This window comes from Thunnus maccoyii, chromosome 14 (assembly GCF_910596095.1).
Source record: "Thunnus maccoyii chromosome 14, fThuMac1.1, whole genome shotgun sequence".
Taxonomy (NCBI): Eukaryota; Metazoa; Chordata; class Actinopteri; order Scombriformes; family Scombridae; genus Thunnus; species Thunnus maccoyii.
The window spans coordinates 11,786,582-11,806,615 of NC_056546.1; the positions used below are offsets into that span (position 1 = coordinate 11,786,582).

The 20,034-nt window shown below is 39.1% G+C and overlaps 3 protein-coding genes across 14 annotated transcripts in view; 2 read left to right on the forward strand and 1 right to left on the reverse strand.

Moving 5' to 3' along the window:
• LOC121911747 (serine/threonine/tyrosine-interacting-like protein 1) overlaps positions 1–2,433 on the forward strand; it is a 3,445-nt gene extending 1,012 nt beyond the window's left edge. Inside the window, exons 4-5 of the mRNA XM_042433558.1 lie at positions 892–1,028; positions 1,154–2,433. Coding sequence (XP_042289492.1) covers positions 892–1,028; positions 1,154–1,806 — 790 coding nt within the window. The 3' untranslated portion in view covers positions 1,807–2,433. The remainder of the gene's footprint in view (positions 1–891; positions 1,029–1,153) is intronic.
• The window catches only part of si:ch211-248a14.8, a 14,448-nt gene extending 8,920 nt beyond the window's left edge, over positions 1–5,528 (reverse strand). For 7 of the 11 annotated variants that reach the window (XM_042433571.1, XM_042433564.1, XM_042433568.1 and 4 more), the window contains exons 1-2: positions 3,781–5,528; positions 2,455–2,516 (exon numbers count right to left, since the gene is read on the reverse strand). The gene's annotated coding sequence lies outside the window, so the exon portion shown is untranslated. Of the gene's footprint in view, positions 1–2,426; positions 2,517–3,491 lie in introns of all 11 variants that reach the window. The other 4 variants (XM_042433567.1, XM_042433559.1, XM_042433565.1 and 1 more) reach the window with 3 other exon arrangements.
• p4ha1b (prolyl 4-hydroxylase, alpha polypeptide I b) lies at positions 2,740–19,988 on the forward strand. Of its 2 annotated transcripts, none has more exons than XM_042433553.1 (15): positions 2,740–3,142; positions 7,927–8,009; positions 8,222–8,318; positions 8,412–8,563; positions 9,120–9,257; positions 9,486–9,725; positions 11,741–11,955; positions 12,062–12,238; positions 13,356–13,426; positions 15,215–15,314; positions 15,482–15,535; positions 15,629–15,694; positions 17,397–17,465; positions 18,137–18,233; positions 18,456–19,988. In XM_042433553.1, exons 1-15 carry the CDS (start codon positions 3,129–3,131, stop codon positions 18,524–18,526), a joined length of 1,644 nt encoding a protein of 547 aa, XP_042289487.1. In that variant the 5' UTR covers positions 2,740–3,128; the 3' UTR covers positions 18,527–19,988. The 2 variants fall into 2 exon arrangements, with proteins under 2 accessions (XP_042289487.1, XP_042289486.1); XM_042433552.1 differs by lacking the exon at positions 13,356–13,426 and adding an exon at positions 12,530–12,600 and having other exon boundaries at positions 2,745–3,142.
• Positions 19,989–20,034: the final 46 nt, after the last annotated feature.

Here is a 20,034-nt window from a genome sequence, read left to right on the forward strand (position 1 = left end):
AGTTATGAATGGACACGATAAAAGCAACAACTGTGCTGTGTAATAATGCAATCCATCAAAAGCACAATCTGGCCTCTGAAGGTACCAGCTTTAATTCTTGATTCAACAACAAAAACTCACTGTTGTAAAATTCAATAGAAATGAGTGCAGAAATTTGCACAAGATTGTATTACTTTGTACAAGGGATGCTTTTTTGTTTGCATAATCATGTACAGATACTGCAATTTTTTAAAATCTTTTTAGCCATAAGGGGATCTTAACAATGATTTAGGAACTTGTTACCTGAGGCACAGGTTTTGGGACAATTTACCAATTCAAAGCATAGGTTTGGCGATATTCTATATTTTCCTTATTGTCAACAAATCTCATTAAAAGATGAAAACCAGTTATTAATTAATTTTACTAACAAGTATTGTCTGTATAGCCAAAGCCTGATATAGCTTACTTTTCTAATTCATCTTTGCCATAAAACTAAATTGCCCCAAAACTATTGAAAACACATCAATGATCCACATTGCTGCACTGTGACATGTTCCTTCATTATGATGAACATGAGTCAATCCCACATTCACCATGCTGCTGTTGTAAATGTTCACCTGCACACAAAATCTGTGAAAATAGTCCCCAACAAATACATGACTGACTCCTGTTTGAGTTTGCTAACAGTGGCCAGTTGCTTTAGGAAATTATTTAGCCTTTTTTTTTATAAAAGAAAATTATAGTTGGGAAGTTGGAAAGTACTGAGAGATGATCACATGGAATTTGTTGCCAATAAAAATATAATGTTGTAAGCCTTATCCTTTAAAAAATCTATTATACTAAAGAAAACCATTGTGTAGAGTTATGATACATTATCTATATGTGTGCATATTATGAATAAATGTGTGTTAGGTACAAGGATAGCCATGTGGTGACAGCGCGGGCCAGTGTGACGGTGATCCACCCTGAGCTGGGTTGTCTAATCAGCTGTATAGAGCTGCAGAAGTACTCTATAATACTGCTGTATGCAGAGGAGGGATGCAGCCCAGGTCAGCAATCCACACTCATACAAATACACATTAAATCTACCAGACTGTCTGATTGTATTAAATTGTTTTCACTCTCTGTGTTTTGTCGCTGTGATTGTTTCTATGTTTCTATGTGTGTATTTTAGTGGGCAGCGTGAAGGCCAGGGCAGACTCTCCTGCTCTCCAGCGCTGTTTCTTCCAGCTCAGTGCTCTGGGAATGGACCCAGTCATCCTTCTGGGCGGATTCTCAGCCTTTCATGCCCTCTACCACTTCCTCTGCACACCGCGTATGGTCCTGCTGGAACCTGAGCGGCACACCCTCACCATCTACCCCTCAGAGATCCTGGAAGGTGCTCTCTATCAGGGCTCTGTCTCCCAGGCCTCTGACTACCGCATCATCAAGAATCTGCATATCACCCATGTGGTCAACGCAACTGCCAACTGCCCTGATGCTTTCCCCAACACGTTGTGCTACCTGAGGCTGCGCCTGAGCGATGACGCCCAGCAGGACCTGGTGGAGGCACTGCCGCTGGCCTCCAGGTTCATCAACACGGCGCTGAAGGCTGAGCCTGCCGGCCGCGTTCTGGTCCACTGTAGTATGGGCAGGAGCCGCAGCTCAGCACTAACGTTGGCCTTCCTCATGGAGCATCGGCACTGGTCACTGCTTCATGCCCTGCGCTGGCTGAAGGAGAGGAGAGCATGCACAGCGCCCAACGTGAACTTCCTGCGTCAGCTACTGACCTATGAGGAGCAGCTGTTTGGGAGCAGACTCACCTCCCTGGATGATATCCGCCGATGACTGGAGTAAGAATGGGAATGGATACACTGGATGTTTTTTTTTTCCCAACAGTTCACATTGAGAGAAAGTGTATTATATATTTTTTTCTACAGTTCACGTTGAGAAAAAGTGTAAAATAAGCTGAGACTAAACAAAAAGAGGTGGACTAAAAAAGAGGTGGCAAGAAAAACTCTCAAAGACTGGATATTTCTCCCAATAACAACAGTAATCATACAGATGTTTCATTTTGTGGCTTCTGTATGATTTGATATATTATAATCCCTGTTATGACATTTTGCTTGGTAGGATATGATAGAAAATGTACATTAATAAAGTATATTTATTACATTTTACATTAGAAAGGTTTCTTCTTTGCCTCATTTTCACTCCAAGAAGTAATGATAATCTGACACTTTTCTACTCATGTAGGAAAGTATCTAAAAAACAAATGGAGGCTTGCAAGTAGCCAGTGTTTACCAAACTGACAGATGTACAAACCACAGACATATACAGACTGTGGTGGGGCATGCCATTAATATGCAACTAGTTAAGATTTGTTGCATCTGGCATCTGAAAAATATTTCAGTCAGTTTAACAGTTTGCACTCTTTTTCTCTTTCACACACAAATACACACACTCACACACTTAGCTCCACCCAGTTGAACTCACTAGCATGCAGCAGGAATTCCCTCCCTCCAGTCACACTTTTTTGGTTGGGAGGAAGGAATTTTCTGGAATGTGGGAGAAATGGGAAGAAAACTCTTTAGATGAATGGTGAAAAATAGTTTGCTTGTCCAAGTTAAACACTGCAAAACTACACTAAACATTAGGTTTAATTAGACTGTTACAGTTGAGATACAGGTTACACATGGTTTTTCACAGCTTTATCTCAATGGAAAAATTATAGTTAAAGAGCTACTTTAGTGGACGTAAAATAAGAAATAAAGAAAACAGAGGCTATTTTTAAGTTCTTTGGCATAATTTGAACACGTGGCAGTCTCAAATGTGACGTTGACTCTCGCAATTTCTACCACTAAAACCAAAAATCACTACGGGTCAAGACGAACGAAACACCTCCCCTTGCAATTTACAAACGACGACAGCCCCTCAGGTCTCTAGTAGCAGGAGGCTGTATGAATGTGAGAGTCTGCACGTAGCATTCAGACTCGCATTTTCTAGAAATCCAGCCCTAACCAGCAGATGGCCAACAGTGCGCCGAAACATCACAGATAGGACGAAGCAACACAGTCGGTGCTCATCTTCCCTCCGTGAACTGCAACAGAGTCCGGCTGACTTTAGACTTCAGAGGACCTCAACGGCCTGGGACACATTTCTGCTACGAGATGCTCTCGTTTAGGTAAATATTGACGCCTGAGCCAGGTAAAGATGGAAACAGCAAGCGTGTGTAAAAAACTTTGTAGCAGTTTTAGATATTTATGCAGTTGTAGCCTCGTCTTTTTCAACGTATTTTACGTTTCCAAGCAGCGATCGTTATTTTCCGTTAAACTATTCCATTTAAGTTAGGTTAGCAAGCTAGCTTAGAAACTAGCTAAGCTGGGTGAAACTTTCACATTTGTGATGGTTTTTAAGCAACAGCAAATAATAATAAAACTAATAGGGAGTAAAAACAGCAAAAATACTGATAGTCCAAGTAGAAAATAGCGAGACGAGACAGTATTTCACTGTGAAACTAGTAGTTAACTTACTGTTATGGCATTCCAGTGCAATGCAGCGTGGGATGCTGCTGCCTTACAGTAACTAAATACATTCATTTAGCAACATATACGGGTTTTATTTGTTAATACGCCACATTTTGGACGTTAAAAGTTATACAGCCTGACATATTACACACTTCAGTGAGCCCACGGTATTCTGCTATTTAGGGGCAAAAGCTAAAACTCACTGGGAACTTCATTATTATTATGTTGTTGTCGGCTAATTACTCTGAATTACTTTTGAATTAAGATAGGGAGTAAACGAGTTAACACCAGCTACCTTGCAGTAATTAAAAGTACCTCCTCCCCCTGCTTTCAGTCATTTTGCAGGGGTTACTGACGGGTTACCGCAGGTAAAATCACAGTCAGTGTGCCGTCCTCACATGAGTTTTCTCGGCGGGGAGGGGCGAAGACGTGGCAGTCCTCTTCCATCCACATCCTGTGTTATCTGACTCCGCAGCCTCATTCCCTGTAAAACTTCGGAGGAGAGAAGTTGTGATGAAAGCAATTTCTAAGTGAAGAAGCTACCAAAATGCAATGCAGACCGAGAGAAGTATTCAAAATGTAGTCAGTAAATCATATTCCACTCTAGTACCCCTGTAATATTTCTAAAAGGTCTTTAATGTGTGAATGGGACTCAGTATATTAGCTCTGCAGGGATGTATACAATATGAGTGACGGTCTTTTTATATAGAAGATTTCATGCAATACCGATGTGAAATATAATAAACATATGTTAAACCATACATTAATCATTTTGTTTTACTGATATTGATTATTTTTCAGTGTCTCCCCTGATTTTTACCAACTGGAGGCTAGATTTAGCCTAATACTGTTGAGAAATGTTTATAACATGACAACAATTGGGTTTGTATTCATGGTTTGTCAGGTTTTAGTGTCATTACTTTAGAATAATAGAGCAAGGACTCTTTGGACAGTCATCATTTTGCAGATTTTTTTTAATACAAATAATCACACAAGGAAAAATAATTTTCTGAAGAGATAGAAATACCATTTTATGCACTGAGAGCAACCTCACTAGTTCCTAATATATTGCAGCCTTGTTGGATAAAACTTTTTCTCTGATGGAAAGAAAAAAACCTCTCATTCTCCGCTCCAGTGTGTCTATTGTTATTGCTTCTATCTTTAAAATCCACAACTGAAAGCAACATGTTTACTCCAGATCTCTGGGATTTGTATAAAGTCATTCTAGGAAATGCAGGAAATTGTAGCGGTGTCAAAGCAGATTGAGGTAAAGTAAAACAGTAAATCAGTAGGTTTCTTAATCGCAAGATAACTCCTGGATTACAGTGAACATCACAATTCATGATCTGTTATTGCAGGAGTGTGTGAGGGTAGATTCTTCCTTGCTAATGGGAGCCCACATGTTAATTGTGGAAAATTGGACATATCACAATATGTCCAATTTTCCACAACTAACATGAGGCTGTGCGGTAAAATAATCTCCTAATGAACATGTCTAAACAGAATACAGCCCAATTTTCACATAGTTAGAGGCTGAGAGAAGAGTCAGAGAAAAGAACTTTGAGGCAGATGTGCACAAAACGTTTCTGTAACCTGTCTAAAATTGCCTCGCACTTGTCTGCCAAGTTAAATGTTAAATGGTTGATGAGCCATCGAGAATGTTTTGGAGTTTTCACTCTCGTACAAGCATGTATCCACAGTAACACTCTCACTCTCATGTGTGGCATGACACATGGATCTAAATATCTATAACTGTTAAGCTTTCAGCTTTAATCTTGATGTTAGACTCCCAAAACATTATTGCAAGTAACACAGTAGCTATCACCATATCATTACAATAATTACATTGTGCTGACTTTTTATCCTGGAAATCTAAGTGGCAGAGGCATATTTATGGTGTTTTGGACTGAGTGGCACCACTTTTTTGTGGAAATGCAATAATAGCAGTTAGGGATAATGGTACATTGCATCTTCCTTTTTAGTTTCTTCTTTAATTTAAGATGAAAAGGTAAGACAGATCTGTTTTCCTTCCTCTCTGCTGCTGCTGACCTACATTGAAATGTCTTATAAAGCAATTATTTTATTTTCACTGGAGACTTGTCCTTGTGGCAAAGTCAGAACCTGCCTGAGCCTGTACACTCCTTTCAGTGAAATGCATAACAGATTTGCCTAGGTGCACCTTTCATGCATGACCTTTACTTTGGCACCAGATGTAATTGTGTATACAGGTATGTGTGTGCGTTGCTAGAACGTATGCTGAATGTGGGTGTTCGCATAGTTCCTATTGTGTTTGTTATATTTCCTGCTATATTTTGCTATGAAACAGTCCAGAAAGATTTTAGAGATAAAACCTGTGTTTTTGTCCGAGAGTATGTTTATCTCTCTAACACAGTCAGAGGTTCATTCAGTATTTTAAAACGCGAGCAGCTCACTCTTAGATGTAGAAACAACGCAACCGAGGTGGGATGTCAGCAAGCAACAGAAGTTTGAGGTTTTCACCACTAAATTAGAGGCCAAAGTTACAGATTCTCAATGTTTGTCCATGTTTACAGCCAAATGAGCTACATGTTGTTGCAGTACTTAAAGTTACAAACAAGTAAATGTTTATTTATCATCCTTAATACCTCTAAATAAGGCTCACAATCAAAGGCAGCAGACCAGTGTGAGAATATATCTGTTACTGACTTTATAAAAAGGGTCTTTTGTCTTTCTTGTGTCTCACCCAAGAGAAGTCTTGCTTAGCTTTAGGGCACAAAAGCCACCAGACAAATGCTGGTAAAATATGCAAGTGGCTGGTAGATTTCCTTCACTCACCAGTCAAAAAAACAATGGTAAACATTCACTAGCCATTTGACTGGTAGACATAAAAATTAATTTTGCATCCTAGCTTGTTATCTTACTTGTGTTGTATATAAACCATATAATGAATTATGGCACCCAAAGCTAATAGTTAACTAATCTTTACTGCATTGGTAACAAACCACAAATTTGCCACTTGGATCTGTATTTCAACCCCTTTTCTCCAAGTACTACTTCCTTTGTCGTTTCTAATGGAAGTAAAAGGTTCAGCATTAGGAATATCTTAAAAATGACAGTACATTTGTCAATAATGTTGATGGGGATACGTTTTTGGAGCAGATCAGGATAAAGGTGTGTGCAATCAGAAATTTTTAAAAGCAAACTTTTTTTTTTTTTAAACTCTCACACATAAATCCTAAGATGTCTGTTGTTTTTGATGCAGATCCACATCCATATGCAGATATAGAAAAAATCTTAACATTTTCTATTTATACAATAATGAAGATGTCATTGGTCATTGTCAAAGCAAGTCTGCTAATGCCCACTTAATATGTGCACATACTCTTAAGATACTTTGTGTACACAGACATACACACCTTTCCATTTACATACACATTTCTTCCTGCCCTTCTGCTGGGGTTCTCTTCTAATTTCTGTCTGTGCGGGTGGAAAGATCAAAGTGCCACTCCTCACAGGCCAGTAGCCCTGTAATAGTTATGGCTGCACCAACTCCAAAGCCAAACAAACAGTGACCGCAACCATACCAAGTTATATTTGGTTTGGTGTGGTGGGTGGAAGGCTGCAGTTTTTTAAGGATTAAGGAGAGGTCAGGGATTTGTTTTTCAGTTCAACGATTTGATTACTCTTTTTATTTTACCCTTTTTGAATGTATACATATATTATTTGTATATTATATATGTGTTTCTATTTCTTTATTTCCTAAATGGTCAGTTCACTCAATTCACAATCATATTTTCTAACATCCTGAGGAATATTTAACAACGTAAATACTTCTGCTTTTATATGCCCAAGCTTTAAGATATCATTCTTGGAATAAGTTACTCCATACTAATCTGCAGACCTCTCTGGCAACAGTTTGCATTGGGAACCATTTTCTAAGGAAGGTTATAAAAACTGTCCAGATGGTGCAGTGAGGTTTCGGACAAAAGGGGAAGCAGTGCTTTGGATGAGTTTTAAGGCTTGGAATGTTTTCTGTGGCTCACTAAGAGAGTCCTGAAGTAATCGAGACAGGAAATGAGTAAATCTTTCTTCTAACTGTGTGATTTGAGGGATGTGAGACTGTGACAGCCTGCAATATTTAGGGGTCACCATGGTGTGTCAGTAGTGATGTAGAGGTCGTTTGGGGAGCAGGGTTTACCAGGGAAACAAGGCTCACTTTTGTCAGCAGTAAGTTTGATGTGGTTGCCTGACATTCAGCTGGAACAGTGAGGTTATCAGAGATCATGATGTCAGCAGATGGAAAAAAAATATACAGTTGGATGTCATATCTTATGTGCCAGTATGACACAAAGCCAAAATTTGTGATTAACCCTAATGCCATTATTTCGAATATGCATGTTTCACTATTTGAGTTTTGTGATACTTAAGAGACCGTGTGTCTATTTTTTCTGTGTTTCTTCAGGGTGGACCTACCATGTTGGTGTTTCCTGTTGCTGAGCTGCCTACAGTCGCTCTCAGCCCACAATGACTTCTTCACCTCCATAGGTTAAACCATCTATTAATATTTAATACTCATGTTATAAATAATCGGTCTTTTCTGATTTCACCGATTATTTCTTCTTATTGTTACTGCACATATGGAAGCTAAAGACCCATAATTTCATTAAAGGTTGATCTCATAGGATTAGTGATGTCGGTTACACAGTATACATTGCAGAATTGATGATGTGGTGTTTCTGATTTTTTATATTTCTCAGGTCAGATGACAGACCTGTTATACACAGAAAAAGACCTCGTCACCTCTCTAAAGGACTATATCAGAGCAGAGGAGAACAAGCTAGAGCGGGTCAAAAGGTGAGTTTGTGGGCATTAGGTCCTGCACATAATTCTTATATTCACTGGATGTAGTACAATGCACCTAACTCTGCATTACTATCTCTGTGACAGCTGGGCTGATAAATTGGATTCGCTGACAGCCGCAGCCATTCAAGACCCAGAGGGCTTCCTGGGGCACCCTGTCAATGCCTTCAAACTAATGAAGAGGCTGAACACAGAGTGGGGGGACCTGGAGAGCCTTGTACTTAGTGACACCACTGATGGTACAAACAAAGACTACATGGTTCAAACAATAACTTAGAAATACCTGAGTGTGTAGGCTAGATAGTATCATATTCTGTTTGTTGGATTTGCCAGATGTTACAGTAAGTGCCAAAAGTTTAGAAAATCATTGGAAAGTGTATGACTTTGTTCGGTAAACTTTTGCAACTGAGCTTACCTTGCACTCTGAATTCCATCATAGTGAGCTCCAAGAAGATGATGACAAACACAAAGCTGATTTTCCAATACTATTTGATTCTGTTTTGTACCAGTAATGTCTTTAAATTTTTTAAATTTTGTATGTTGCGGGTAGAGCAGGCTTAAGCAAAAGCCTTTCTAACAGGAGTTATTGAGGTGGAAGCTAACATTACTCATTCGTCTTTGCATCATGTCTGGCTTAATATAATTATAATTCTCTCACTTAAGATCAAAGTCACTCTAAGCCATCTCACTGACCATAAACTAAGATTATTTATTGTCCACTTGCCTGGTTGTTATGTATCCCATACTGAACCATCCTCTGCTACATCTTTATCCTGTCCTGTCTGTCTCCATCAGGATTTATTTCCAATCTGACCATCCAGAGACAACATTTCCCCACAGATGAGGACCAGACAGGGGCTGCCAAAGCTCTCCTTCGGTTACAAGACACATACAGACTGGATGCCAACACCATCTCTACAGGAAACCTACCGGGTAAGGACCTTAAGTCAGGGTATACCATGTCTACCTGACATGAAGTATGTATCTCTCTTTTTTTAAGAAGCATTGATATTAACAGACTATTGGCCAAGAAAGTCACAATACATGGGCCATGTGGAAGTACATGGGTTTTCTTGTTTTTATATTATTGACATTACAAAGGAGATTGTTGTATTCTCTTCTATTCTGTGCCAATGTTTTCCTGTATCCTCTGCATGCTAGGAGTGAAACACAAAAGCCTTATGACAGTGGAGGACTGCTACGAGCTGGGAAAGATCGCCTACTCTGATGTTGACTACTACCACACAGAGCTGTGGATGGCCCAGGCGCTGAAACAGCTCGATGAGGGAGAGGAGTCCACTTTAGATAAGGTGACAGTACTCGACTACCTCAGCTACGCCATCTACCAGCAGGGGGAGATAGAGCGAGCCCTGGAGTACACCAAGAGACTGCTTGATCTGGGTGAGCCCCTTCACACTATGAAGTATTTAAACGGCATAAAATGCTATTCCAGTTATGAAAAGCATACAGGGAGGCGCCTTTTATCACTTTGGATTGTAAAATGTCTGCTCAAGGTAAATTATGTCGCATGCACCTCAAAGGATTAAGAAATAAGCAAACTTTTCTCAACAGTGGTTGTCTGGACTTGTACAGATACCAGACTTTATCTTGTTTAATTAGATAAGATTTTAGAAGATTCCTTCATTTTACCTGACTTAAAAGATACAAACAAAGACATTGCTACGAAAGAAAAGTGCATCAATATTGATTATCTAAATTAAGTCAGTAAGTTGGATAAATTAAGCAGTGAGCAATAACAAATGAGACATTGACTTTGATTTGAACCGAAGATGTACTAAAAAGAGGTAAACCAGAGGCCAACATTTCCAAGCCTCGCAGACATAAACAGTACAGACTGTTACCACAGTTTGACCAAAACATCCATGTCTCTACTCTGTGAAGTTTTGTTTGGAAACTTCACTGAAATTTGTCATGGTTTTGTGCAGATTTGGCATAAAACAAATCAGTCTTCTGTGACGGGGCACTCAGAGACGTGTGGATACAACTTCTAACATAGAACAGAATTGTGTGCCACATGTCTTCGTTTATTTATTGATAATACTAATTTAGCAGTAAGTTATTATGTAATATGTTAATAAGAGAAGACTTAGTTTATGTGTTTTATTTGATTATCCTGCAGCCAGTTAAGTTATATCATAAAACTAGTACTGTGAGCATTAGAGAATGAGAATTTCAGTAGAAGACAACTTTCCAGCTTTATTGCTGTTTTTGGAATCACAGTGATTTGTATAAAGTCAATTCTAGACTGAACTCTATAGGGAGACCTTCTCTTGTACATTTGGGATAGGAAAGGATGTGATTAACAGGATTGGTGGATCTGACAAGATGGTAATTGGTGGAATGAAATTTGGCATTTGCTAACCCATATTTGTTTTATAAAAAGTCCATCAGTTGCATTTGCTTTTAAATGATAGTGTGATCTAGATCAGTGGTTCACAACCTGGAGGTCAAGACCCCCACAGGGGATCTCTGGATTAATCGAAAGTGTTGTGAGATGATAGGACAGGATAATATATAGTAAAATAAACTTATTTTTGACACAAAATTGGGATATTTGTTTCAAGCTTTCTTCTAATTTTTGCTTTCTTTCCTGTAGATTTCTGTATTTTACCTCCTCAAACCTGTAAAAGTTATTCAAATAAAACAAGACAAGTCCTCTTTCTAGAGCTGCAAGTTTAGTTGATTCATCGAGTAGTCGATCAAGAGAAGATTAATCAGCAACTACTTTGATACTTGAATAATCGTTATAATAATTTTTAAACAAAAATGTAAAAAAATAAGCTGGTTTCAGCTTCTCAAATCTGAATATTTATTGCTTCTCTTTGTTGAACATTATGATAAACTGAATGTGTTTGGGTTCTGGGCAGTTAGACAAAACTAAACATTCACAGATGTAATCTTGGAATGTGGGGAACTTTAACAGATATTTTTCGCTACTCTCTGACATTTTATGGACAAAATGATTAACCAGTGAATCATGACAATAATTAGTAACTTAACTGATTGGCAATGCAACATGTGATGAAGGGTTCCAGGGAGATGTTACTTCATTTTAGGGGGTCACGGGCCAAAAAGGTTGGGAACCACTGATCTAAATAATGGACGCTGCAATACATTTCACAGCACTGTGTTGTCTTGGAAACATGAATTTAAAAAATGTTATGATGAAGTCTTTATGTGACCTGACATTTTCTTCCAAAAGAGCCCCTGAATTATTTTGTCCTGTTTGTGCATCTTAGTTCTGAGAACTAGATAAGTTGGGATTAAATAAATAGCGCATAATTATGTCATGTTGGAAGCTCAGTTACTTTGATTGCAGGCGGTGTGATATATTTTATTACCATTATTTCTTATTTACTATTATTTCTGTTGCTCTTTCATTTTTCCATTTTCAGACCCAGAGCACCAGCGCGCCAAGGGCAACCTGAAATACTTTAAGTTCCAGTTAGAGAAGCAGAAGAAGGCTGCAGAAGATGAGGCTGAGAAACAGAAGGAGCGAGGGAAAAGAGAAACAACTGAAAAGAAGAAGAAGCCCAAAAAGGTCTCCAATAGTTTGATCCCTGAGAGGAAGAAGTATGAGATGCTGTGTCGTGGGGAGGGCATCAGATTGGTGAGAAAGACATAGAAATACAAAAAAAAAAATGCAATTACCAACTTGTAAAGGACAGCTCAGTTATAATCCCTTTGCTCCCTGTTTTTTCTTTTCTCACAATCAGACACCCCGCAGGCAGAGCCGACTGTTCTGTCGTTACTATGACAACAATCACAATCCCCACTACGTGCTGGCACCTGTCAAACAGCAAGATGAGTGGGACCGCCCCTACATAGTCCGCTACCTTGAGATCATCTCTGACAAAGAAATCGAGAGGGTCAAGCAGCTGGCAAAGCCAAGAGTAAGCCATGTGTTTTTCTTCATCTTGATGCTGCAGCCATGAACAAAATGAAGTGTTTTCAGTGCTCCTGCATATATAAAGCTATATCGGTCACTTTTCATTTCACTGTGATCTAACAGGAAAATGTGTTAAGCATATTCAGTTTCTGTCATGTGGTTTAGTGTGTTGGGGGAAGGGAGATCAAAGCTGTGAGGCTGGTTGATGTGATGTTGCTAGTTAGGCAAGCACACAGGCACACACATCTGTATGTGTGTGTCTATGTGTGGATAAATCATGTCCCTGGCTTCACAGCTACGCAGGGCCACCATCTCCAACCCCATCACGGGAGTGCTGGAGACAGCTTCATACCGGATCAGCAAAAGGTAAGGCACAGTCAGGAGCCGCCAAGAACAGAGGAAAGAGCAGAGGAGAAAGTGAGATTCTCTCCTCCTTTTTCCCCCCAAATAACTCAAACAAATTTCTCCTCTGTTCTCCCGTCGGTCCAGAACTCCATCTCTCCGCTCTTTCCGTAGCGTAATGGCTCTTGAGCTGAAGCACAAGATCCAGCTGATCTAAGCTTTATACACCATACATAAATATTATTGGTTTATAAAGCATGTTATATGCAAATGCATCTCACAGAAATGGAAGAAAGAAAAGAAAGCATTCTTGGAGGTTATAGATTGGAATGAAGACATTTTCAATTGAAAATAGGATTATGCTGCTATTTTTTGAGGATCTGTTATGGATAAGTTTCTGCTCAGGAGTCTGCTACAGAAAGGTAACACAAGAAGACAGAGGAGGTGTCAAAATGTGTTACTTTTTCTACTGTTGATATTAACATAGTTGCTTTTTGGGAGCCAGGAGGTGTATTAGAGGCAGTTGTTTATTCCTTAAAGTTACATTTTTAATGGGAATTTGGTTTCTAGCATTGCCTCATGGAACACTCTCTTGGCCCTTCTTAAGAATAACATTGACAACTAGTGACTGGATCTGCTTTCTTTTTTCTCCCTCTTTCCTCCTCTCTTACCTTACTTTCCACTTGTCCTGTTGTGTGTATCACATTCCATTTTTTTCCTTCCCTTTGTATCTTCTTTTCCTACACCTCGGTGTCCTTGTGCTGCGGGAACTACTGTAGTTAAGGCGAGCCACGGTGCATGACCCCCAAACTGGGAAACTTACCACCGCCCAATACAGAGTCTCCAAGAGGTAAGGGGTTTACAGGTCAGAAGGAGGACCACAATGCCTTCCCCCCTGATCCAACTCTTCATCTTCATCTCTGTGCCCTGGCTGAAACACTCTTCCAGACCTGCACCAGGCAAACTCTATGGAAAAAAAATGAAAACGTTTAGCCACACTTGGAAAACAAACACTAGAGGATGTTTTGATTTGGTGGAAGTTAAGCATTTTGTCATTATTGCACTTTTTAGATTTCTGCCTTAATACCAAACAGAGCTTAGATCCAACAAAGCTAAACAATCCTCTGTTGTTGTTGTTTTTTGGTGTAGCTGAAGTTTTCTTTGTTCTTTCTGTCCACACAGAGATTTAGACATTTTCATGGCACTGCAGTGTTGCTACAGACTGTTATCTTTCCCCCAGCCATCCTTCCCAGGTTATTTGAGATCCAGACCACTGAAGCCCTATTCCCTGTTGTGCTTTACAGGAATGCATTTGTATCACATTCTCATATGAGCTCATTACAGCTGTCATGGTTCTAATATGCTTCTTCAACTTCCATATCAGCAAGAGTGTTACAGAAACTTCTGAGGCCCGAGTCTAGACGTAGTATAGACATATTCTGCAAACATGTGGGAAGAGTTTGTAATTTCTCATCCATCCTTGATGTAAAGAAAGTGTCACCTTGTAGTTTAGATGACTGTTCCACTTTGATAGATACTAAAAATAGCAGGCTAGCAGCCCACCAAACCCCCACGTTTCTTTGGTTTTACTGTTCTTGGTAATTAATGTGTGTGTGGGTGCAAGGGTGTGGTGTTCCTTTGATTTTATTGTACGTTTATGTGCTAGCCTGCACGTATTTTTGCAGTGAACATGTAGTGATAGATTGGGCAAATAGATGAATTCAGAAGAGTTTGACCTCTCTCTGAACTGGCTGTATTACAGGAAATAATGTGTTGGCTGACACGCTGTCCAGCATCCCTTCAAAAATCTAACTCCTTATCAACACAAATGCTGAATAAATACAGATGACTCATCTCTCTTGGACATACACTTGCATCTCAGAGCACGCCTGCAGGAATACTTAGAAATACTTGCATGAGGCAGTAGGGGTGGGAGTCATCATAGACGGCATGATATCTATAAAAATCCCCTAAATCCCCGAAAATTACACCACATATTGCATGCTGTGGTGACATCATATAAATTGTCTCTTTCACAATACTCTGTGTGGTAGGACATTTTTTAATGTGGATATTGTGGCTTTTTAGTGGATTAGCCTGAAAAAAAATTAATTTTTATGTGATGTGGTTTGCAGAACCAGTGTCATGTTTTAGTAGTTTACAAGAAAGAGCTCCATCATGCCCAGCCAACAACTTCTTTTATCAGAGGCCTTCTGTTAGACTGTGTTGTGAGAATGAGTATGAAAGGCAGGTAGTGTTAGGAAAACTGAATCCATGAAAATATTTTGTCGTAGTCCTCAACTACACTCGTGTGTGAACAAGTCACAGACTCAAGTGTACACATAGTAACAACCCTGTACCCTGAGCTGATTGGAGATTCTGTATCTGTTTACTTATTTTTCATTTCTTCATACCTCCCCTCCCTTTTCTTTTTCTATTAACTGGTTGTAATGCGCAATTTCACTTCATGTTTGAGCTTTTCTCAGCACGTTTTCAGCATGACATATCTCTCAGTGGCCTGATGGTAGTAAAGAAATCTTTACTACCACCTAGTGGCCAAAAATGTGTCTCACTGACATACTGAAAAGCATATCCCTCTTCTTTCTCAATTGGTCTGCTTTCCCTCCTGTTATTCCAGTGCTTGGCTCACTGGCTATGAAGATCCGATGATTGACAAGATCAACCAGAGAATTGAGGATCTCACAGGGCTGGAAATGGATACTGCAGAAGAGCTGCAGGTAAAGTGTTCATGTGTTTAAAGAGTGGAAGTCTATTTCATGTTCTTTTTTGGTTGTTATATTTATATATTCCTAAATCCATATAAAATCAAGAGTTGTTGTATACATGTAAAATATTTTTTTAACAATCTCCCTTACTGTGTATACAATTTTATTTGTCTCTCTAGGTTGCAAATTATGGCGTTGGAGGTCAATATGAACCTCACTTTGACTTTGGAAGGGTATGACCTCTGCAATTTAAGTTAATTTCTATGTCAAGAGAGCAGTGTTTGAATGCCAGGACACTAAACTCTATTTTTACTGTTTCTCCACAGAAAGATGAGCCAGATGCCTTTAAAGAGCTAGGCACTGGGAACCGCATAGCAACATGGCTCTTCTATGTGAGTCAAATCTTGATAATTGCACTCAAATACCAAAGCTGATAACGCATAAATTTAACCTGGACTATGGCCAAACCACCTTCAACTTTTCAGACCTACTCTTTGGGCCAACTAGTCAATGTTATGGAATTTTCCATCTTTAGGGGTTATAAATTGGGTTACATTGGGTCAAGCCTGGGCTTTTGGGTCACAGAGTAACTAACATCAAGTCTTACAGAGAGAGACACTGCCTCTCTTTGGATATGCAGCTGTCTTTGATGTTTGGGGAAACAGAAGCCTCTCTGATGGAGTGTAAATCAGCATTGCCATGGTTACCAAGGTTGGAGGGGGCCTTCCTAGACAACACAGATAAGTGAATGCGTAGCCAGAATGTGTTGACAGTGACCTGAAGTTCCATGCAACGTGATCTGAACTAAAATGGGTAAAATGCAGTTCCTTGTTTAGAAACTAGTGAACCAATTAGACTAATTTGTAACCCCTAAAGATTGAAAATTCCATAACAGTCAAGATCAGTGTTTCCAAAGATACATAATATATTATGCTGAACTATGGGGTTCATGTGTATAAAATCATGTATAATGTGGAATCAAGGGTTTTAATATTGCACTAAATATAATCACTGCGTAATATAGATTTATATATGCTTTAGGACAAGTAGACAAACAGTAAATGTACATTGTGGAATTAGTTATTTGTGTCCACTTTAAATCTGTTTTAAAGCTGCTGGAAAATCAGGGTTTCATAGATGAAAAATGCAAAATAATTTCAGTAAAAACACCTATCAGTAAAGAATTTGGGTTTCATAGCACTAGGTTTTGGGGTTTTTACAACACTTAGTGAAACACTTAATGTAACTGTGGCTCTGTACTATATAATACTGTACAATTAACAGCTGGTCACACACGGTTGACCATTTATGTCTATTTTAAACAGGGCTGGACATGTACTGTATATACAAGAAAACATACAGCCATTATTAATCTGAAGGCTAACATTACCAATACAAAACCAATTGCTTCTTGCAGATAATTACTTTTTTAAAATGTGAATTAGCTGAAGCAATCCCATTAAGTTTTAACTTAACTAAGCTGATGGTAGGTTTAACAAAATGAGGCCTTAAACAGGCAGAACAGTGAATTCTCTCACCCCACATGGTACTGAGTAAAATTTAGTCCTTGTGGTTAGAAAAACGGAATAAATTGAGCAGTCTCATACTTGCCGATGAAATAGCTAAACTACTATTTCATTTGTGGCTTTGCTCAGGGTAACACCCTGGCATTATACATCACTGACTATCTGTCATATTTGATTATGGGCTTTCCCAGTATGCAAAATCACTGCCCCAAAAGTAACATCTAACTTAAAGCAGGACTATACTGATACAATAAGGAGGGTGTTGCATTTGCTGGAACTAGGAAAGAAGTGACAAAAATACAACTAGTGATAGTTTTGTACTGTGAAAACTGTGCCACAGAACACAATATCAATATTTATTTGAACCAGATTTAATATCAAATGAATCATAACCATGCAGAAAGCAGTAATGTGTGTTTTATAACTTGGAATCAATATTAAAATACATGTAACCACTGAAGTAATATGATCCCTGGCCTTCCAACAATTTCACTTACTAGGACTACGGAATTATTTTATTTAACCGGTAAACACTAAACTCTCTTTGTCTCTTTTGTCTGTGTTGTAGATGAGTGATGTATCAGCAGGTGGAGCCACAGTATTTCCAGATGTTGGTGCTGCAGTTTGGCCCCAAAAGGTATCTGGTTATGCTTCATCACTTATTACCACCCATTATTACTGATTCAGTAGCTGTGTCAGTGATAAACATACATACTACAATGAGCTTACATCATAAACTTGATGCAAACAAAAGCCTCTTTTACACATAGTTCACAGTAAATTACTGGGATAATCTTTCAGGCACTGCCAGTGATTTTCACTGTTCACACATGCAGCTACATTCAGGAACATTTTTGTCTTATCACACATGCCACACGGCAGTGCCGGAATAGATGGGGCTAGGTACAGTCCAGCAGATGGTGGTAATGCAACACTTATGGATGCTGACCCCCATAAGACTCAACAGAAGAAGTAGAAGATGGGGGCAAGGCCAGATGTACGTGTATGAGGTGGAAGACGTCTCTTATTATTTTCAGGAACATGGCAGGCAAGGAGCTGTTTATGACCAGTGCCTATGTTCTTGTAATGTATTCAACAAGTTTGTGAGACAAATTACCCACAAAAGCATTGGCGAGGCAACCGTAAACAAGTCGCGGATTCAAATCCGTCATCAGTGGAGTCTTGTGATGTGTTCGCTCACTTCAAGTGAAAGCATCTTTCGTCAGATGGATGTAACTCTCTACTTGCTTGTCCCTGCAATGTTACTGCTTTCATTCACCACACAACTGACCTGTGTGTGTCTTTCAGGGTACTGCAGTGTTCTGGTACAATCTCTTTGCCAGTGGGGAAGGAGACTACAGCACCAGACATGCAGCTTGCCCTGTGTTGGTGGGCAACAAGTGGGGTGAGTTCCTCTTTGTCTGTTTCCCTATAAAACCATTTATGAAGGCCCGAGTAAATATTTATATGGGACCAAAGTATTTGCTGAAGAGAATCTTAATTTGAGCCAGTGTCAGAACCAAGAGTCAGTTATAAAACAAGTACTGTAAACATTTGTACTATGTCTTAAGTAATCAACAGACTAGATTAAGTTTGTAATTATTATCTTTTTTCTTTCTGTCTTTAGTATCAAACAAATGGATTCATGAACGAGGCCAGGAGTGGCGGCGACCTTGTGGCCTAAACGAAACTGAATGATGGAAACAGAAAACCTTCTAATCACACTCCCTCCCTTTCTTTCCCCTTCCTTGTGAACCACCCAGGACCAAAGAACACTGTTGCAGATCACAGATGATACACATGGATACATGGGGTCCAAATGGCTCACTCCCCCTGCTCAAACACTCCCTTTTTTTCCCAACTGTAGTGCTCTGAGCCCAGAGATTGTTTGGGTTAATTTCGAGCCCCTGGACAGTATAAGCATTGCTGTGACAGATAACGTGTTCTTCAGGTTGTTGGATGGTTGTGAGAAACACTCTTGCCCTTTTCACTCCCATGTGTCTGTGTTTGCACTCTGTTTGAACTCTAGCTCTGTGGTGAGGTTATCCTTCAGTAGTGACTGTAGGGACCAGTTTCCTCCTTGCCGTTTTGAACCTTAAAGGAACAGACTTTTTTAAGAAGCTTGTCTTATTCATTGTATTCCTCTAATTCCATTAAGTAAGCACTTGGACTTGTGGTTGTTGAGACAATGAAAGGATTTTCTGTAGCATTTTAACAATGCAAAGTCTCCTGGGATGTAAACTTTTTTTTTTTTTGGTAAAATTACATGCACCATCTTCAAAACGGTTTCCTAAACAGCTTGCTACTCAGAGGTAATTTTTCTTGCTTGTGACGTTACAAAGAAACTCATGCAGTAGGTTTGCTGAATTTCTCTCATCTTTCATTATTTACATAAGGTTGCAATCTCTGCTCTCAGTAACTCAACTTCAGAAAAAACAAAGAGCCACTTACAGCGTGTTACAAAATAACCAGACATAAAAAAAACAAAGTGGAAAATCTGACCACAGTCCAGTTCAGGTTAATGTTTTTGGGGAAAATCACTTTATTCCTGTTAGGTTGTGTAACTAATAGGGAGAGATTTAAGTTTCATGATTAAGTCTACATCTATGCAGTACATTATCGTACATATCACACATCTTGTCTGCCTCTAGTGTTTTTTTAAACTCATCTGAAAGGTCACACATTGTTTCATATTCTTAAATTTGTCGTACTTGAACAAACTGTGCACACAGATGCACAGGCACACTTACACCTGGACACATAAACACAATTACATATATTCCATAGCTGCATTGAACTTAGAGTTATATTTCACAAGTTGGTATTTGTTCACCTTGGTTGTCCCAGTATTGTGAAAGGCCCTAAATGGCCATCAGCTGTTACTCTGAGCAAGAGAAACAAATTTAGATACACTACATTGTACAGGTTTAAATCTGCTGTTTATGATAAAGTCAGTGATTTATCAGAGAATCTCCTGGTAGGTTTACAACAGCACCCATGATCAGTGTTTTTCAGTGTGTGAATACATGGGTTTCCCAAGGAAGAAGAATTTTTATTTATATCTCCCAAGCCCATTCTTGTGTTATTTTTTGTCACAAATGAAAGTCTGAAATTGTTTTTTTTTTCTACAATAAAGGCTATTTTATTGATCTCAAGGTAATGAAGTTTCCTGCTGCAGTCTGTGTGGGTGGGTGGTGTTGTGTGAT

Coding starts and splice junctions, on each gene's coding strand:
- p4ha1b (XM_042433553.1), top strand. Junction 9,726..11,740: donor CAAGAGACTGCTTGATCTGG/GTGAGCCCCTTC, acceptor TTCCATTTTCAG/ACCCAGAGCACCAGCGCGCC. Junction 11,956..12,061: donor GTGGGGAGGGCATCAGATTG/GTGAGAAAGACA, acceptor TCTCACAATCAG/ACACCCCGCAGGCAGAGCCG.